Source organism: Lissotriton helveticus, chromosome 9 (assembly GCF_964261635.1).
Source record: "Lissotriton helveticus chromosome 9, aLisHel1.1, whole genome shotgun sequence".
NCBI lineage: Eukaryota > Metazoa > Chordata > Amphibia > Caudata > Salamandridae > Lissotriton > Lissotriton helveticus.
The window spans coordinates 25,675,778-25,697,393 of NC_136070.1; the positions used below are offsets into that span (position 1 = coordinate 25,675,778).

General features: G+C 44.8%; 1 protein-coding gene across 1 annotated transcript in view; it reads right to left on the reverse strand.

Annotated features, from left to right (window-relative positions):
* Positions 1–536: 536 nt before the first annotated feature.
* AKAP6 (A-kinase anchoring protein 6) overlaps positions 537–21,616 on the reverse strand; it is an 848,588-nt gene continuing 827,508 nt past the window's right edge. Inside the window, exon 13 of the mRNA XM_078659390.1 lies at positions 537–2,159. Coding sequence (XP_078515516.1) covers positions 2,103–2,159 — 57 coding nt within the window. The 3' untranslated portion in view covers positions 537–2,102. The remainder of the gene's footprint in view (positions 2,160–21,616) is intronic.

Below are 21,616 nucleotides of genomic sequence, written 5' to 3' on the forward strand. Positions count from 1 at the left end.
CCCTTTTACTTTTGTTGTTACACAATATATCTTATTTAGTCTGTGAGCGCTATTTTGTTTAATAAGTGTCTCCTACTGCGGGCACAACATGCTTTCCCGCAGCATTTAGTGCACCATGCACGCTTTCACTTTCCAAGCAGACTGGTACAATGGCGGCCACTTCTTTTTAATGAAATGGGTCTTGCATTTACAAGAGTTTGAGCTAGTGGCATTGTAAATGACAATACTTCTTATTTATATGTTAATTAGCAAAATAGATAAATAAAAGGCATTGTCAATAGCTTAAACTCTTGCAAATGCGAGACCTATTGCATTGCAAATGCTTGTTCTAGCCACTTGCCAGTGCCCATCTAACTTCCTTCTCATAGTACAAGGTCTTTTGCTGAAACTGGAGGCATCAATATAACCTTTGACCTCTAAAAATGTCACAGTAATGACTCCTGCTGCAGAACACCTGGAAATGAGATTGAAGGTTCTCGTCAGACGGCCACAGCTCGGAAAACCAAAGGGTCTTAAAAATGGGTCGGACACCTCAGTGCCTAAAGGAATATTTTATTATATAGCGCAGGACATAAAAATTAAAAAAATGAAACACTGAAGAGGATCAAATAAAAAATCAAATAAGGGGTGGGCCTGGAGGGCAGGTTCAAGGATTCCATCCCGCGTTCCACTCTGGCGCGTGTGGTTAATGTTTGCGCAGAACAGAGGCGTCGCTTTCCATACAAGGGGGTCGCAATATTGTCTATGTCTTTTTTTGTTTTAGGGGGCAGCGTGCGGAGGTCTCAAAGGTTTGGCCTCAGATTCTATGACTGGCCTCTCACTGTCCACATCTACTGACCCACTAAATGTGCCTTTTTTGTAAAATCTATACATTCTCTTCCCACACAGTAGCTCAATTCTATGCTGATCTACCCTCCCATTCACCCAATCCCTTTCTTCTTCTGAATGTTTCACTTCCATTCGCTAACCCTCGGTTTCCTATACTAAATCTCACATTGCTGAATCTTTTCTACTTGAAGATTAATTCCCTTTAAATTGCTAAATCTTGGCTCTCTCCACTGAATCTTTCATGTACATTCACTAAATCTCTTCATTTCTTGCTCAATCTTTCCCTTCCATTGGCTACAATTCGATTCTCTTTGATACATTTCCTACTCACTAAATCTCTCATTGTTAAATTTCAATTTTCTTAATTTTCCCCCCATATCTTTAATAATCTACAACTTCTGCATCAGATGTCTCCCTGTCTTTACAAAATCAGTCCTTTCTTCCCTCTAAATCTCTGCTTCCCTAATTGGTTCATTATCTTTTTTCCAGCTTCCAGCCCCTCCCCTTGTACTTTGGTCTCACTGACCTCTGGGTTTCCACTGTTACCGACAGGGGAATATCTTACTCTCTCTCTGTCTGTCTCTCTCCCTCTCCCTCTCTCGATCCTTCTCCTCCTCCACCCCTTCTCTCCCCCTTTTGCTGGGTCACTGCCTTGACCAACTCTCCTTTCTCGAGAGGTCGAGGGGAGGGGCCTTGCGTCCTCTCCTGGACATTCCACAATTGAGGGGTGCGCTGCCATGCAGGGAGACAACATGCTGAGGTACCAGTTAGGGCCTCTGACCCTGAACATAGAAACAGGGAAATGTTCAACATCCAGGGGGGTATTGAGAAGTCCTTTCCAGAGCACTCTGGGCCAGAGGTTCAAAGGCACAGGTCAGCAGGGGCAGGATACAGAGGGGCCTTTTACAGGGGCCAGCCTGCCAGGAAATCACTCCCTTTCCCAGTGACCCAGCTGTCCACATCATTAAAGAGACAAAGTTGGCTTCAAAACCCATCCTCTTCTTGCAACACTTGGAAAAAAAAGTTTTCTTTTGGCAGACCACTCAAAACAAGACTGCTGCATGGTGGGAATACATCCAAAGATCAGCCAGACTCCTTGTCCTTGGAGGTAGCTTGAGCAGAAAGTCCACGCGAAAGGAAACATATCCGTGGGGTTTGGCATAGAGGAGGCAGGGGCAGCCTGAGGGCCAGCAGGAAGGACCCTCTCTGGCCAGAGGCGCTGAAACATCTTTCATAGGTCACAGCTTCCTGGGGGGCACCAGATATAGGTTGGATCATAGGTTACCCCGGGCGCTGACGGATGCACCTGTATTCGAAGACGACTCCGGCTCCTAAAGGAGAGAAGAAAACAAGGTGAGATGAGTTTGGGTTATCAGGGAAAAGGTGAGCGCTTGTAGACTTCAGGCTTCTCCAAAGAGTAGCTCGTGAGCTGCTGGCAGCTCTCAACTACCTGCAAGTAGCTCCCCTGAGTGTGGGCCAGAGAACTAAATTAGAAGCATTTCCTTGGTTGAATTAATATATGAATGGCAAATTGATAAGCTGAAGTTTGGAGAAAATTGTTGAATTTCCAAAATATATTTAAAGTTGATATTTGAATGATAAAAACAAAACAGTGGTGGGGGCTATGACTAATATTAACTTGGTGCTACGGGCACTGCAGCTATCGCGGTGATGTTTTACCATGGTAGAAGCGTTTCACAGACAACGCATTTTTAACACAATGTCTGCCCACCATGCCTGATTCACAGAGGTAATCATTGCCCGATGAATGGAGGTGACCACTGCTAGTAATATTGTATGTGGGTAACTCACGTAATCTTGTCTGATGTCGTTACCACTACACACGGATATGAGTACCTCGGGAGGTATTTCATTGAACATAAGTAACTTTTTAAAAAAATTTTTTATATAAACTTTATTCGATTTCCGTAAAAAATCATAAAAGCACAACACATACATCGAAATATAATCACAATTAATATCTGTTTACGTATGCGTTAACAATTAAAAACGGCAAATGTAATAATCAAATCATTAAAAAATTCGTGCAAATACAGTATGATTTAAAGTGCAATTTGTACTGTCTAACACAATGAGCATAGAGGGACCCAGGCAAGAATGTTTTACCACATGGTTTTCCGTAACAGCATGACAGATCTTAAAAAACAAGATACCGCAAAAATTACATGCTCATCTTCAAGTTTTAATAGTCTTAAGAAGGCAAGCCTACAATTTCTTACCCCCCACTGATTTAAAAGAGGTTTTAGATAAAGTTTTCTGGGGGTGGAATAGAAAGTGCAAAAGAACATTATATGCAAATTAGATTGCAGAGCGGTATTATCACAGGTGCAGGGCAATTTAGAGGTAGACCAATAATTCATCTCTGGTACAGATACATTGCGAAAGAAGGACCCAAGGCGAAGACGGGACAAAAGCATTCTGTTGTACGGGCTGGGATCCACAATTAGGTACATTTGGATGCCTTCATTGGGGGTGACTTCCTGAAAATTTAAAATGGTTTGTTTATTCTTTTCAGCATTCCATCTCAAAGTTTCCAGATGGGTGGTTAGTATTTTTTTTAAAGCTGGTCTAGATATTCCCTCCAGGGTTCTAGGTTTTACATAATATTCTGGGAGGCCCAACTCATTAAGTAAAGATCTTACATACAACAACCATCGGAAACTTGCAACCCCATCTAGGGCCAGGCAATCCTCTAAGAGGTCCCTGTTGAAACTGGCTTCCCTTGTGGTCCATACCTTGTGCCACAAGAGAATTGGGGCCATCTTAATTATATCGCTCAGGTACTTAACTCCTGTCTCTATGTGCGTCATGAATGAGGATGAGGTTTTTGCTACACCTAGGAGATAACTGATAAATTGATTCTCACAGCCCTGCAAAGATTGATCCTTCTCGATACCCCAAAGTCCCGCCCCATAGGTGGCTGTGGGCACACACTTCGCCCGGTATATCTGTACCAGCTCTTTGATAGGTTTACCACCCACTCTGTTGGAAAAAGCGCGTAAAGCGCCTATGGTGCGAATGAAGGCCAGTTTCCTCGCTTCAATCGCCTGCTTCCAACGGCATCGCCTGTCAAACAGTATGCCCAAGTAGCAGAACTTATCTACAGTGGCTATATTCTGTTTGTCCAGAGAGACATTACACGGCGCCCTCCTACGCTTGTTGGTACATGGCATAGTATATGTTTTTGAAATGTTCACTTTCAGCCCTCTATCCTGCATGTACCCTGCGAATTTAGTCACCGCCCTCTGTAGTCCCACTTGAGTCTGGGACATTATTGCCGCGTCATCGGCGTACAAGAGAATTGGCGCCGGTGAACCTTTCACGGTAGGGTAATCATTTTGAAAAAGAGCGAGGTAATTGCCCACTGAATTTATGTAATAAGTAAATAGCCTTGGGGCCAAAATACACCCCTGTCTAACCCCTCTTGACAGGACAAATTTATCGGTGCTTTCGCCCTGCTTGCCATATCTTACTCTTGCCCCACAGTTGTGATACAGCTCTCTGATGAAGGTGATTATGCGTGCATCAATGCCCATTTCGGCCAATGTTGACCATAGAAAAATGTGGTCCACGCAGTCAAAAGCACAACTTAAATCAACAAAAGTTATAAAAAGTGACCCACCTCTAGTCTGAGTGTATTTCGCACATAAAAGCGCCAGGTTTAGACACTGCTCGGCAGTCCCTAGGCCCTTCCTAAATCCATATTGGAAATGTGAGACAACGTTGTGCTCTTCCTCCCAGTCCTGGAGCCTCTTCAAAATAATCCTCCCTGCTAATTTCATGAGGCCATCCAATAAAGATATAGGCCTGTAGCAGGTCGGGTCATCTCGCCTGCCCTTTTTAAAAATGGGGACCACTATTGCGTCCGACCAAGTTTCAATAAACCCCTTTTGATTGCCCTTATTCAGCACATTTGTAAGCAGAGGGGCCCAGAAGTGTGGTTCAGCTTTGTACACGTCAACCGGGGTACAGTCTGGCCCTGGTGCTTTGCCTGCTGCACTGTCCCTAATTGCATCCTGCACTTCACCTACTGAGAAAATAATATCAATCGGAAATGGGCAGACTGGGAGATGGGTGACCCTCCTACTTTCTGTATTTTGGGGAGATATTGGGGTCAGCCCTATCGAGATGGTAGCGTCAGCAGGCTTTGTGTGCTTATATAATTGCCTGAAATGTGTGAGCCATCTGTCGCCCGTTATTGCCAGATCTATTTTATTTCCACTATGATTCGGTTGGTACAAAGATTTGACCAATCTCCAAAATTTAGTGGTATTTTTCTGGGAGGCTGCTTCTCTTAGTGTAACCCAAGCTTGCTTTTTTAAGGCCAGGGTTCTTTCTTTTAATACACGTTTATATGCTTGCCTAAAGCTGCGGATTAAGTGGGGATCCCTCGGTTTAATGGCCAAAACTTTTTTAAGGGCTTTTAGTGCTTTCGTGCACTTCCCATCAAACCACCCTTCTCTAGGAGTGTAATTGTTAGCTGCCCGGGTCAGCAAATTTTTAATCCGGTATTGTATATTGGCAAAAGCTGACATGACTAAGGAGGGGTCCGCCTCTTCCTCAAGGCAAACATTAACATCGTTTACAGAGTCAGAGATTAGCTTTTTCAGAAACTCACTGGGGACGATCTTCTCCCATTTCACCACGTAACCATTAGTTTTAGATAGTTCTACCCTATAAGGATACATGTGATGGGTAGGATTTTTAACATTTCGCTCCTTTACTTTAACACTAATGGAGAGGGGGTAGTGGTCGCTAAATACATCCTTGCCAACCACCCACGAGGTCAAGAACCCAAGATTGGCAGAGGTTATCAGTATAAAGTCAATGGTTGAGTTGCAACCTCTGCCAAAAAAGGTTGGCTCGAACTGCACAGGTGCGGAACAAATCTGGTTGGCAAAACCAAGATCAAAATTAAAAGCAAAAGTATTTAACAGCATCCCCCTCTTTGAGTGAACAAAATGAGTTGGGATTTCCTCGCCATAATCTGCGAGACCACACAAAGGAGAATCGGACTGTGGGCAAATTGTACAGTTAAAGTCCCCTGCCCAAATTATTTTTGCCCCCTTAAAGCGATCCACAGAATGCAAAATCAGACGTGACATGTATGACATGGTGGATTCCAGTTCAATATCAGACATATTATTGTAAAAGTTGACCAGTACAATATTCTCTGACTTGCCCCACTTAAAAGATAAAATTTGAAAGTGGGTGTAGGAGGAGAATTTATAGATCTTAACATTTGCTGTTGTTGAGACATAGACACAGAGGCCCCCCTTATTATGACCCTGAGCTGACCGCGTGGCCGAAGAGTGAAAACTTTGGTACCCCAGAAGATGGACTTCTTCACAACACCAAGTTTCTTGGAGACATATGATGTCGTGAATGTGAATAACCTCTAACCAGGCTTTATTATGAACTTTACTGGCTAGCCCCGCAACATTCCATGAAAGAAGTGAATTAAAAACGGGTACGTTGCTAATGACCCCACGTGTGCAGCCCGCATTCGCACAAGGTATATCTGCTTGCTGAGTTGGAGTGATACGGGTAAGGGAAAGAATGGGAGGATTAGAAGTTAAACAATTAAGCGTGGACGGTTGGGGCAAGTATTGGGTGGAGCCAGGTAGCAAGGGTTCACCAGGAGAATCCATCCCCCACCACCATACTACCCTGACGGCTCTTAGGCTGCTTTTTAGACTGGCTAGATGACAAGGAATGGGCCAATACGCACTGACTGTACTGCGAGCCTACAGCAGGCTTAACTTTATTAATCGACTTAAGAAGTCATTCATTGTCATCTAACCCTGAGAGCGGCTGGTAAAAATTAGACAGGGGTATATTCCAAAAATCTTTGGGGTTGTGATGATTTGGTTCGCCCCATTGCCGTCTGGGGTTATAAAGATTTCTCAGTGGTGGGGGTGCCTGACTGGGCTGCAACCAGAAATCATCGGTAATATCGTAGTGATTCCAGCCCCTTGGTGTTCGCATAACATCCATACTATATGGGGCAACTAGTCTGTGCGAGATTGGGGCAGAGGTGTGTAAAGGGTAGGGAAAGGGAGTGTTGTGGCCCGTATGGTGTTTATGAGATGTAGAGATGATGGGGCCGCCGGGGGTTTTTAGGCGACCATACTTATCGGAGTGGTAAGGTTTTGACCGAGCTGATGGTTGTCTCAGCATACCCTCGGGATAGAAGTAGCTCAGGTTGTGGGTTGAAATTCCCCCCTCTTCTGATCCAGGATACCAGTCACTGATGTGAGTGACTAATCTGTGGTCTTTAAAATTAACTAAGATCACATCACCATCAATATCCTTGGGTCTACTACCTACCCAATTGCATCGCCTGGCCGAGACGATATCGCCATTTAAGTGTGGCGGGAGTGGTCTGTTTCTCCTCAACCAATAGATGACCTTGTTTTTTAGATTGGCCTGATGTTCAGGTTTACCTTCTGGCAGGGGCGGGACTCCTGTAAGTGCTATAACATAATTTATGCACTCGGGTGGTAGGTCAGCAATATTCGTTGATCTTCTCTTAGATTGATGTGTTACAGTAAGAGGGGTTTTTGAATTAGTACTATTATTGGAATGCATACTATGGGGCCTTGTAATGGTATGAGATTTTCCTGCGGTCGGAGATTTATCCAATACAGTGGTATTGGTCTTACAATTATTACTATTTTTGGCATTGGGGTTCCCATTCTGGGGGGGTTTTGATGGCCCAGCTATGGGTGGAGCGTTTGCCTTAGGGATACCGGTCACCATCTTGGGTGGATTAGGTTCTTTGGTAAGCTGTGGTGACTCTCTCGTGACGTTCGATTTAGGGCAAACTATCCCCTTTTGTTCTTGTAAGATTTTATCGACATTCTCCCCTAATCTTTTGATCCTTTCAGTAAGGGGAAGGATCAACGCCTTAATAAGGCGGTCGATGTCATTCAGTAACCCTGCGTAACTGGGTACCGAGATTGAGTTGGCGGTCATCTCTTTCGCAGGATCTACAGTCCCTGCCTTGTCCGGGATGGTGAATGGAGTGTGTGGCACTTGAATGGGAGGAACGGATCTCCTTTTAATTATAAGCTTCTTTCTTCTCTTCCTTGGTGGAGAGCCAAAGGGGATTTTAACTGAGGGGGATTTGAGACTCATAATGGAGTCCCTTGGCGGTGATATTAGAAGCTGGCCCTCGGGAATGCTCTTGATATGGCGGTCCGATCCAATTGGTGTAAACACGGGAGAAGGTATGCCTATATCATAAAGGAGAGCTGGTTCTCTTTACAGAAAAGGTTAGAGAGCCTGAGATTCGAAGAGTGGGCGAGTGGTGAGTGCAGGAGACATTTTGTGAGGAAGGGATCAGATGGGTGAGGTCCTAGGAATATGGCATGAAAAAGACTGAAGAAGTGAGAAGAGATTGTATTATGTTGTTTTAAGTATTTGTATAGCGCTTTCTCATCCCCGACAAGGCACAAAAGCACTTTTAAAAAGTTGAGTAAAAGGTTACTCCATTTGTTTTGCATGACTGGTAGGGCAGTGATTTTTCAACTGGTCTTAGTGATGGGATGAGTGAGAAAGTTAGTGAGAATCTGAAGATGTGAGTGAGCAAGAGAAGAAACTCAGTGAGGAAGCAAGGAAGTGTTGACATTAGTGGCTGAATCAAGAGTGAGACAGGGAGTGAGTGGAGAGGTCAAAGAGTCATCGAGTGAAACATTACATATGGGTGAGTAAATGAGGGGAATGAGTGAATGAGGGACTGAGTGTCTACGTGAGTGGACGAGGAAGTCAAAGATTGAGGGACCGAGTGCTTAAGTGAGTGACAGAATGAATGAGGTTAAGTACAAATATAGCGAATGAATTAGCGGGTGAGAAAGACGGTGAAATTAGGATGACGGCGAGAGTGAGCGACTAGATTAATTTGTCAGGTACTGAGTGCCAACATGGTACCATTGGAAGTTTCAGGGCGCTATGGGCTTCCATAAACCATTACGTGCTCAAGAGATAAAATGGACAAGGCACACATTATAACATCAGGAGAGCAAGGTAGAGGGAAACAGGTCATGACTCACCCTCCTCGTATACAGGGTCGCAATCGAGAGAGAGTCAACCTTGAGTCATCTAGGGTGGGCCCACTGGATATAGGGGTAAGGGCGACTGTCTATTTATTCATTCATACCATGCCACACACAGACGCGGTATACTACGATAACTGTGACTAAATTTGTTTCTTATCCTTTGGTGGACCCACGTCCAAGAAAATGTACTACGGTAGTGTACCGTGGATCTATGTAGCATGGTATGAATGATTAAATAAATAGCCAGTCCCCCTTTCTCAAAAGGGTATTAATAGAGACATACTGATCCTGACGAAAGCCACTGGATTAGGGTATGTTGCAGAAACTAGTTGATCGCATTTAAGGGCCAAGGAGAGTCAACTCAAGCCAGCCGTTTTCTCCCAGTTTTTAATCTTGCCAGACAGACCCGTGAATAAATATTGATCGGAGCACCGCCTAAGCAATTTTCAAAATTACCTCATATAGATCCTACAAAAAGGTGCTCCTTGTAGTGAAAAGGAGGTAGCATGCCCTATTCCCGTATATCCAGTGGGCCCACCCTAGATGAGTGAATGTTGACTCTCTCCTGATTGTGACATAACATACTTTAGTTAAAAAAAAAATACAAAATGCCCTTAATTCCCAGACTATAAAGAAAGGAAGAAACAACGCTGCATGGACCATTTCAGGATTAACCCAATGCTCCCATTATATTTACAGGTCATTGTTAGGGTGGTCAGCCTTAAGGTGGTCAGCCTTAGGGTGGTAAGCCTTAGGGTGGTCAGCCTTAGGGTGGTCAGCCTTAGGGTGGTCAGCCTTAGGGTGGTCAGCCTTAGGGTGGTAAGCCTTAAGGTGGTCAGTCTTAGGGTGGGCAGCCTTAAGGTGGTCAGCCCTAGGGTGGTCAGCCCTAGGGTGGTCAGCCTTTAGGTGGTCAGCCTTAGGGTGGTCTTCCGCTAAACGTTTACTTTATCTCCCTTGCCTTCTTCTGACTTTGTTTTTGTTGAGCTTAGGACTTTGTACACTTTATTACTGCTAACCACTGCTAAAGTGCTTGTGCGTTTGTCAACACATGGTGAAATTGACTTTACCCCAATTGGCACATTTAATTTACTTATAAGTGCCTAGTTTACCTACAGGGAAGAGGGACCCAGAAGCCTGACAGTTTCAAAAGCCGAATATAAAATATCTACCCAGGGCCACACACACAAAGGCATCACCAAAAAGGAGGAAGTTATGAAGCGTGCTAATGGAGACATGGAGACAGTTGTGGCTGAAAGTACTGATTTCAGAGGGTTACCACAGCGGCAACTGAAAGCTAAACCTGGCCAGTAAATTACGTTCCGCTCATGGAATTTGCGGAATTTGGATAATTTTGGGTTCAGCGGAGAATGCGGAAATGCCCAAAATTCCACGATCCGCGGCTTCGCCGAATTTTTTGCTTGTTCGTGCTTTCAAAATGCGTGTTCACAAGATATTTCTCCCCGAGCACGCCAACAGCGTTCTTGAATAGGAAAAAGGCATCGTGAAAGGGCGGAACAAGCAATTCTGCGTGTTCACGGAACTTCTGCGTGCTCGCAGAGATTTTTTACTGTTTTGCGGAGCTTTGCGTAGCGCGAACAAGCAAATTCTGCCCACCCCTACTGAAAGCCCACAAATCAGGCTTAAAGATGAAGCACCGTGTCTGTGGCTTCTTCTTTCGATATCTAAATGCTTCCGTCTGACCCGGTGGGTGGTGTGTCACTGGCTCTATGTCAGCCATGCTGTGCACACCTCTCCAAGATGTCCCCCCAGTGAAGAGGTTCAGATCTGATTTGCTATTTCTAATCTTGGGGTTGCCTCTGGGGCCTGAAGGCTACAGAAGCTTTCATCCTTTGCTGGAACTTGCCGTTCCTATTTCAAGGACTTTAAATGGGCTTCCAAATCTGTCTTTGAGGTTTAATATCGATCTCGCGGGGGCAGAGAATGAGTAGACTTTTAGCTGTTCTTTAAGCCTCTGCCTCATATATATGTCACTCGGGGATAAGATTTGGTTACCTAGAAGATAACATCAAAGTAAGCATGTTGCTATTATGGCCTAGGATTTGGGAGCAGTCCGAAGCCATTTCTTTGAGAGCTGTTATGATAGATTGTCTAACTCAGGACAATTTACTACTTTGGGGGTTTCTCAGTCATTTCCTAACACAGAGAGAATATATCTCACCTCTAAGAAGCAGGTATAGGGGTTGTTTTATGATCATTCTGCTGATGCTTGAATGGAAAGGGCCCTGTAAGCGCAGATGGTAGTGGCTTTGTCTGCTACAACAGGGGGAGGGGGGTCCTATTGATGAAGCAAAGCTTCGCATATTTTGCGGCTTGCCGAAGTCAAGAACCTCGTTTATGTGTAACAAAGTAATAAGTGTAAGTCTTACTAACGTTTATATTTAGTTTAAATAAAGATTAAGACGCTTGCCTATATGTTTTACTAAAATAATTTACTCGAGTCACTTAGAATGGCTGCCGCTTGTATTTTAGTTACTGCGCATGCGTCAGCCACACTCACGTGTCCTGACGCGTCTGCAGAAGTGGAGGGAAATGTATGCGCATGCGTAATTCATAGCTGTGCTTATCATGTGGTACTGCTCGTGCCACTGCTCTTGTACCCGTATCAATGTAGCTAACATTTAAAACGCATAAGTTTATTTCTTGATGATGAGTTAAAAGTACAAACCCTGTGATGTGTTTTCATAATGACATTATTATGTATTAATTTGTTTTCGCTTACTTTTCATGTACCGCGGGGAATGGGGTTCTGTTTGTACCGAGAACCATCTTGGAGGTCCCTTCTGCGCCTGCGCGACTTGCCGAGGCACAGCAGACCTTGACTGATGGAACACAGCCAGTTGGCAGTGATGAGCAAGATGCTCCTGAGAAACGACCTGAAAACTCGGCTGAACCAATCACATGTTCTCGCAGTGCAACATTGTTAAAATTGCCATTGTATTTCTGCACAATTTCTCATGGGAACCCCAATCTAGTTAGGCGGTACCCTACTATGCAAATGTAGGCTTAAATTACTATGTTGTGATTGGTGTGCTACCCAAATCCTACCTTAGGACCAATCCAAATTGAGGGATTCTGACACTTTGCAACATTGGGGGGTGGTACACTGTCCCCAAACTGTATATCTACCCTGGGTTCACCTAGGGAGCCGTCCGACTTGTCTGGTTTAGCTGACCTGTCACTGACCCAACGCACTCAATAGGTGACTGAAGATACAGAGAGCTGCGGAGCACTCTGTCCGAATTTGACCATAGTTTAAGGTTCTACTGAACCTTAAAGTGCTGACGAAGCACTTAACTGGGAGTTCGCTGACCCAATCGGGGTCTTGATCGATAGCTGCAGAGCGGGTGGAGCGCAGGCGTTGCTTCCGAACTGTGATGTTCCGGTCCTGTCCTGAGCGGTCCTGTCTTGAGGGTTTGCTGTCCTGTCCTGAGGGTCCTGTCCTGATTCCTATTCCGAGGGTATCCTGTCCTGTCCTGGGTGTCCATTCTGCACCTGCTGTCCTTTGAGGGGTATCCTTCCTTGAGGGTTTCCTGTCCTTAACTGACCCGTGGCCAGGGTTTGGTTTCCACACCATTCTAGGTAAATATTGCTCTGAAATTCTTAAAATCTTGCACATTCTGAATTTCTAACTTTTGCTTTAATAAAGTTCATCATTGCACATGTTATATTTTCCATGCCTTTCCGCAACTATTGAAAGTCAATTACATATTTTCATAAGTTTGTTCCTATGTCTTCTCACTTGTTAGAGATTATATTTTGCATTGCAGTTTGTAATTTTCTGATATGGTCTAGAACTTCATTACCTAGACTGTTCAAAGGCCCTTTACTTTAAGTGAAGCGTGTTACTCATTATAGGCCCTCCTATAGTTACCCATACATAGTCTGCCCATGCTTAGATATTACTGAATTGCATAGTATTTTTCTCTTGCATTTTATATCAGTATTTCAATGATTACCCTATCATTATTTTTATATAGCTACATAATTTACATTATCTTGGTCATTGATTGTCTCATTCTTGTATACTTGATGCATGAAGAGAACGAACTTTAGATAAACATTTTAAAACTTCCAGTTGTCCGTGGTCATTTAAACAATATTTGAACATTATTGGTTGGGTTTGTATTTTGCTGCCTTTCTTTTCAGCTAGCTCCCTGATTCATTGTGGTCATTAGGTACCCGTGTTAGTGGATGGTAAGTCGGGTACGCTGAAAACAAATAGTAGGGAACACACACAAATTGGTAGAGCTCGTGAAGTCACCTGGTCAATGTGTATGGTGATTTGAAAGTATATGGGCCCTGAAGCCGGAAAACGGCGAAAACTATTGGTCGGGTGGCCTCGCGCGCTCTATCAGTTTTTCTGGTAGCTAGAGGATGGTTAGGGACTAGTTGAGAGTAAGGCAGGGATTAGTTGAACTAGTTGAGTCGGAAGCTGCTAGTATATTGATGCTGCTAGAAGAGCGGCTGTTCTAAGAGACCTGATCATTCTCTTGTGAATACGCTGCTGAAACTCATGAATTTTTGTATTGTTATTATTCTTGTTCTTATATTGTTATATGTACTAATCCATGCATTTGTAAACCGTATTGTTTCTTGTTGTCCGAACTCCCCGGGGAATTGAAAGGGCAAGTGGTGAATAGAATCCATTGTCCTGAGGTCACAGGCTCGAGGAAAGTTAGATGCAGGTTAAGATAACCGGGAAGCACTAACTAGGGTTTTTCTGAATACATGTGTGAATAAATGACAGTAACGGGGTTCGTTGGCAAAATTCCCATAGTGGCGTAACCTGGTAAGGGTCACATCGGAAGAGTAGCAGGTTCCTCGGAGCTAGCGTGAAAGCAAAGGGGTCCGCTGGGAAACCTTAAACTCAGAATATATCCCGGAAAGAAGTGGATGAGTTTAGGGGAATATCAGGTTCACCGATGCTAAAGTGAAGGGTAGGCGGAAGAGATCTACTCGCAGCGAGTGAAAAGTAAATGGAAGTAGTTTACTTGCAGTAAAATAATTCTTTCTTTATCTAGACACTTGAGCACTGTGGCGAATGTGTATTTGTTGTAAAATAACCAAGCACTGAGCACTTTAAAAGAAAGAAAGTTTCCGTTACCTTGTGAAGGGAGGGAGTCAGTCGCGAAGCGCCTCTGACGTCACTCTGTGCCGCGCTGGGATTGGTAGAAGCAGCGGGCGGGTAGCGGAGCTGGTATTGTAAAGGAGGGGTGAGAGCCAGAGCGTGGGAACTGTCTCACGAAGGGGCCGCGCACCCATTGGCGGAGATTATTCAGAGTCGCGCACCCATTGGTCGCACGGATTTCTGAAGCGCGTTCTGATTGGAGGTAGTTTGTAAACAAAGTTTAGCGTAGAAGTCGTATGTGGCACTCGCAGACTACAGGAACTCGACCTGATCCAAGGCACCTAGGGTTTGAAAGGGATCAGTGGAAAACTAATAGATACGATATTATGTACGGAACAAAGAGAAAATTGTCCCTTGTAAGTAAGGTGAAAAATTATTTTAAAACGGACAAACCAATTAAATCTAGGGAAGGTGTTCTTGTCCCACCACCTAATACTCCTGCCTCATTTATGATGTTTGACCGAGGGTACAATACCTGTGTGTGGTTGGAGAATTGGGTGAAGTACACAAAAGATGATGGAGTATTGGCATTTCCATTAGATGGGACTTTCAATGGTAGGATCTTATTTAATTTAAGGACTCGGATGAACGAATTGCATCCCAGACCGAGACTAACGCAGTATGAGGCATTAGAGGAATGGGAAATTGAGGCTTTTGAAAGAGAAAGACCCCGAATGGACAAGGGTTTGACCAAGTGGTACCCCAGGCTGAAACAGGAGTCCAGGGATAAAAGGATGAAACAGTGGAGGCAGAGCATGATTGTTGAGGGTTTGTTTCCCATGATGCCGGCATGTCATAACCCTGCAGCGGGTGAGAAAAGTACCGAAAAGTGTAAGCATTGGGGGGCCCCGGGGGAGTCAGATGATGAACTGATAGATGACATCTGTACCAGAAGTCCGCCACCTTATAACGAGGGAACCCGACCTTCCAGTGTAGGAGATGCTCCCCGACGCCACTTCCTCAAGGAAGAAGACAGATTCCTAGGACTGGGAGGGGGTGGTCAAGTATTGCCCTATTCTGAGAAACCCGAACCTGCGGAAACAAGGGATATATATCCCAAAGTGCCCGCAAGCCAGGAAGAAAAATATTCACGTACGAAAGTTTTGTTTCCCAGACCCTTGTATGAAAGCGAAGAGAAACCATTGAATTCAGGACTGCCTTTTATTCAACCTCCATATGGGGAAGTGCGCAGGTCCTTTAACACTGGAACTTTATTTCTGAAACCAAATTATGGTGGGGGACCAAGTGAAACGCATCCTACTGCCCCGAGTTTTACTCCTCCTTTGACCCCACAGATATTACATGACACGACTTTAAGAAGGATACTAGTGGAAAAGGAGCAAGAGGCTCTAGCTAGACAAAGGACAGAAATAATTCAGAAAATCTCCCAGTTAAATACCAGCCCTGAGGCATTGACTATTCCAGTAACTATTGGACCAGTGGTCCCGTTATACGGAAATGGTCAGGGAAATCCGATTACTCCAGTTATGACCCCAGTCATGGCACCCCCGAGACAGGAACCGATAATCATAGATGATCAGTCCAGTGAGTGCGAGTCTGAAGTTGCGTTCTTGGACTTGCCAAACAAACCGACCGGAAAGGGAATGCAGCAGAGGCATAACCCTTTTAATGCGAAAGAGATTAAATTAGAATCCGCAACAGGCACTAGGAATGTCTCTCTGGTAACTCCAGATGAAATTGAGAGTTGGAGTCGTGAATTAGAGAAACAGACTCCGCAAACGAAACCTTTAGACCTCTACAAGCTGAGGGTAGAAATAGAAGAATTAATGGCAGGAAATGTGGGGTTGGATCGATTGAATACCTACTCTGAAGAAGAATTGTCGTTTATATGTAAAAGCTTTACAAGGAACACCAGAGTGCTCCACGAAAAACTGACCGAAACAGCAGTTAGTATGGGGGTAGATATCTCAAAATCCAAGCCCTTACAGAAACCGTACAGAGCAGACTTCTCAGACAAAGATATAGAGCACTTGAATGTGGCAGAAAAAAAGCTGCAGATTAAAGAATTATTGGGAGTACTACAGAAATGGGGAGATGTGGAAAGATGGAGAAGCAGGTGGGCGAAAAAGAGGGAAGAGGCTCGCTCCCGACAAGTGACTCCTGAATTTGCTTTAAGGGAGGTGGAGAAACCTGAACAGTTATGCCCCATGCGCGAAGTACCTGGAGGGAAATATGTGCATGTCCCCTGGTCTAGACAGGATATTGTGTCCTTTACGAACGATTTTCCAAAATTACGAGAGAAACCAGTAGACTGGTACAGGCAGGTGGAGAGGTTCGTGAAGGTACAGAAATGTCTGTGGAAAGACCTGGATGGGTTTTTCGACATTGTGGTTCCGGTGGATTTATGGACCCAGTGTAAAATAGCCATAGACTGGCCCAGTGAGGAGTACCCAAGAAATAAGGAAACAGGGGAGCCATCAAAGGATGTCATGCGAAAATATGAGCAGGTGATTCAGCATTTGAAAGAAAAGGTGCCCGCAAAGGAAACTGATTGGACAAAAATAGATAGAACAACACAGGAAAGGGACGAGACAGTGCACTCCTTCTATGAGAGGTTATTGCAGGTATTTAAAACATACAGTGGTATTGATAACATCGATTTGAAGGACATGACGCATTTTATTTACAGGTTTGTAAATGGTTTAAGACCTGAAATTTGTCAGTGGATAAAAGATAATAAAATCTGCTGGCATACAAAGAAAATGGATGAGGTCCTGCGGTACGCTAAGTACTGCGAGGACGAGATGGCAGAAAAGAAAAAGGCCCTTAAGGAAAAAGTGATGTGGGCTCAGGTGAAGCTCGCAGAACAGCAGGAAAAACAATTGAGTAACATGGTTAAAAATGCTGAGAACAAAAGTCCTGGGGGAGGGGGTGGAGGAAAGCCCCGGCCAAAATTTAGCAGGGAAGAGGCTATGAAGAAATTTCCCTGCCATCAGTGCGGCGAAATTGGACACTGGCGAAACGAGTGTCCTCAATTAATAGATGATAATGCAAAAACTCCTGATTTAACTCCACAGACGCAGAAAGAAAGACCAAGAAAGACTCAACCCCAGGTAAAAACAGTTCAGGTGCCTCGAGCACCCAAGCAGGTATACAGGGGAAGGCAAGCAGAGGGTGAGGAGATAGAAGTTTGGGAAAGCGGTGAGAACAGAAATACAGCAACTTCGCAGTATCTGCTAAATGATACCTTCCTTTGTAATGATCAGGACTGACGGGGCCTGAGAGGGGAGGACGAGGAGTGCGTACTTGGCGCTTCCTTGCCGGTAGACCAGTCTGGACCATACATTGAAGGAAAAGTTGACGGAAATGATGTCACCTTTCTGTTGGACACTGGCGCTACCCGTTCTACTGTAAGAACAGTGGACGTTCCAAACCTACCCCTCTCGGGAGAAAATATCCAAGTAGTGGGTGTATCTAATCAATTGATTAGTACTCCTGTTACCGAACCAATGGAAATTTCAATTGGAAATTTTAAACAAATGCATAGGTTTGTTGTCTGTGACACCAGTCCAGTGAATCTACTGGGTCGTGATTTGCTGTGCAAAATGAACTGTACCATCTTTTGCACACCAAAAGGTGTTGAAATACAGACCCCGGATGAAGATGGCATTTATAAATTATTGTTACTTAGACCTGACTCAGAAATTAAAAGATTGACCCTGCAGGATTTGCCCCAAGAACTCCAGGAAGCGGTAAAGCCAGAGGTGTGGGATTTCACTGGAAAAGATGTGGGATTAATGAAAGATGTGGACCCCATACAGATAGCCATCAAGGACAATGCAGTATATCCTAACACTAAGCCCTACCGAATGAATGCTGAAGTGAAAGCAGGTGTCACTCTGGAAATACAAAAATTATTAGAAGGAGACATCATACAGGAAGTGATGAGCAGCCCATGCAACTCACCGATTATGGGCATCAAGAAGCCTAGTGGCAAGTATAGGGTAGTGCAAGACCTGAGAAAGGTAAACAAAATTGTAGTTCCTTGCTGCCCTATTGTCCCGAACCCAGCAGTGATATTGTACCAGATTCCCTGGGATGCTGAGTGGTTCACTGTGATTGATTTATGTCATGCATTCTTTTCGATACCCCTGCACCCCGACAGCAAATTTCTTTTCTCATTTGCCTTCGAAGGTCACGTGTATTGCTGGAACAGGGTCCCTCAGGGGTATACAGAGAGCCCCTCTATCTTTAATCAGATCTTGAAGAAATGTCTAGAGACTTTGACCTTACCTGGGAACTCTGTCTTAGTGCAGTACATAGACGACCTTCTACTGGCGTCTAAAAGTCATAGGGACTGTGTAGTTGACACCATTGCCCTCCTAAATCATCTGTGTGAGAAAGGGCATAAAGTGGCCCCTGACAAACTACAGTTCTGTGCAAAATCAGTGAAATATCTAGGACACCAGATAGAAAAGGGTGTCAGAAAAGTCACATCAGAAAGAGTGAGAATAATTCAAAAGATGCAGTTGCCCCGTACTCAAAAAGACGTCAGAATGTTCCTGGGAGTACTAGGATACTGCAGGCAGTGGATTCTGGGATTTGCAGTCTTAGCCAGGCCTTTGATAAAAATGACCACGAGAGGAATGCCAGACATTGTAGAATGGGACGATGAAAGCCTAATGGCCTTCACAAGACTGAAAAACTGTCTGTGTACAGCCCCTGCGCTGGGAATGCCAGATTATTCCAAAGAGTTTGCCCTATTCTGTGACACTCGCGATAATTGCGCATTGTCAGTCCTGACTCAAGAACATGGCACGACCAGAAGGCCTGTGGCCTATTTCTCTGCCACCTTGGACCCAGTAGCTGCTGGGTTGCCAGGCTGTCTGAAAGCAGTAGCTGCTACCTGTGCAAGTTTGGAACAAAGTGAGTCCATAGTCATGGGACATCCTGTGACTGTGTATGTTTCACATGGAGTGGTAATTCTATTGACCAGAACTAAAACGCAGTATCTCACCCCTAGTCGGCTGACTAAATACGAGAGGATTCTTGTGGGTGCAGCAAATGTAAGCATTGTTAGGTGCGGTATTCTGAACCCTGCCACTTTACTCCCCGACTCCCTGGAAATGGAAGGTGGGGATGATGATGAACATGATTGCATTGATCTGACAGAGTTCAGCACAAAACCACGCCCAGACATAAAAGAAACGCCATTGCCTGAGCATGATAAAGAGCTGTTTGTAGATGGTTCCTGTCTAAGACATGAACTAGGAGGCCTGAGTGCTGCTTATGCAGTAGTCTCTTTAACAAAAATCGAAGAAGCAGGTTACCTATATAACATCAAGTCTGCACAAGTAGCCGAATTGATTGCTATGATAAAAGCTTGCAAAATTGGGAAAAACATACGCATAACAGTGTATACTGACAGTCAGTACTGTTATGGAGTTGTGCATGACTTTGGCCAATTGTGGCTACAGAGGGAATTCCTGACTTCCTCAGGTACTCCCATTCGGAATGCAAAGGTGGTGCATGACCTTTTAGAGGCCATCCAGTTACCCAAGGAACTGGCAGTGGTAAAATGCGGTGCTCATAAGAAGAGCATGGACAAAGTATCACTGGGAAACGATTATGCTGACCGAGTGGCCCAATGGTGCGCCAGAGATCGGTATATCGTAAATCCAAAACGAGGGGGGCCAGGAACCAGCTGCCAACTTCAGGTGTTTGAGGAAGTGCCTACTTGGGATGAAGTGAGAGAGTGGCAGGAGTCGGCTCCTTGGCAAGAAAGAGAGAAATGGAAGGAGGATGGGTGTAGACCGAGACGTGTGGATGGTGTCATCTTGGGCCCAACTGGTATGCCTGTATTACCCCGACACTTGCTTGGCACAATGGCAAGATTAATACATGAAGGATCACACATTGGTAGGGATGCCATGATTCTGGTATTTCAACAGACTTGGTATAGTAAGAAGTTCAGGAAAGTAGCAGAGTCCCTCTGCCAGAGGTGCCTGTCATGTCAACAGATGAACCCAGGCAAGAGGACAATGGTTGAGCTGAGCAAAATTGGGAGATCAGGGGGTCCCTTTGTAAGGATACAGATTGATTTCATCACCATGCCCCGTTGTGAAGGGAAGCGATATGTCCTTGTCATTGTTTGCGTATTTTCAAAATGGGTAGAAGCTTACCCTACTCCCCAAAGTGACGCACTGACAGTAGCGAAGTGTTTACTAAAAGAACTGATACCTAGATTCGGGGTGCCATTCATTATTGAATCAGATAAGGGTGGACATTTCCAGAATGAAATACTGGCTGAACTCTGTAAGGCCTTTGGAATAAGGCAAAAACTTCATTGTGCATACCACCCAGAGGCTTCTGGAATAGTGGAACAAGTAAATGGAACTATCAAAAACAGACTAGCAAAGCTGACAGATGCTACTGGCATGACCTGGGTGAAGGCCCTGCCCCTGGTCCTGATGGGACTGAGAAGTGTTCCTGACCGCAAGACAGGCCTAAGTCCCCATGAAATCATTATGGGAAGAGTGATGAGACAAGCATGGGTGCCAGGAAGCAAACTGTTGAGTATTACTGATGATTTGGTGCTTGAATACTGCAGAAGATTGGGTGACCAAGTGCGTTCTATCTCTCGCCAGATTGGAGACGACGGCATCCTCAATCCAACGACTCCTCTCCACAGCTTGGTTCCAGGGGACTGGGTCAAAATAAAGAAGCACACTCGATCAAACTGTCTGGCACCAAGGTGGGGAAAGAAACGCCAAGTAATCCTGGTAACAACCACTGCAGTGAAGGTCGCAGGTGTTCCCCAGTGGATCCACGCTGGCCACACCCAGAAGGTATTACCAGACAAAGAATTTGCAGAAGAAGGGCAACCAGCAGAGGACTCTGCAGGAGACAGACCAGAAGTAGCTGACAACGAGCAGCCCAGCACCAGTCAGGCTGCAGGAACAGCAGACGTTGGCCCAGGAGTAGTTGACTACGAACTGCCAAGAATCCAGCCTGCTGAAGAGGTCCAGGAAGCTGAGCCAGGAGTAGCTGATGACGAGCTGCCAAGCATATGGCCAGAAGAATGGATACCGATGATTAATCTGACCGAAGATCCTATCAGAACAAGAGAGCGACTTAGTGAAGGTAGAGAGTGGACTAGTCAGGAAAAGCAAGGCACAGGCGAAGAACCTCAGCCGCCTGAGATTCACATCAAAACTGAGGAAGGAGAAGGTCAGACAGGGACAGAACAGGTGTTCGATACACCTCCATTAACTCCTGATGAGGATAAGGGACAGCTTAGACATAGAGTGATAGTTTGAGCAGAAGAAAATCAAGAGATCGAAGTGCTTGAACAGGATCAGATAGGGTTAGAAGAACGGGTTCAGGAAACAGAAACAGAAACAGAAACAGAGACAATCGAAAGCCAAAAACAAAATATTCCTGAACTAGGCCAGATTAGTAACCAGGCAGAAGAAATTGATGATAGCCCTGGAACTAGCGAGATAAGGGAAGAAGAAGAAGAAAGTGAAGCAGAATTGTCACAAGCTAAAGAGAATAAGAGGATAAGAGAAGAAAGTGAAGTCCAAGTACCAACTAA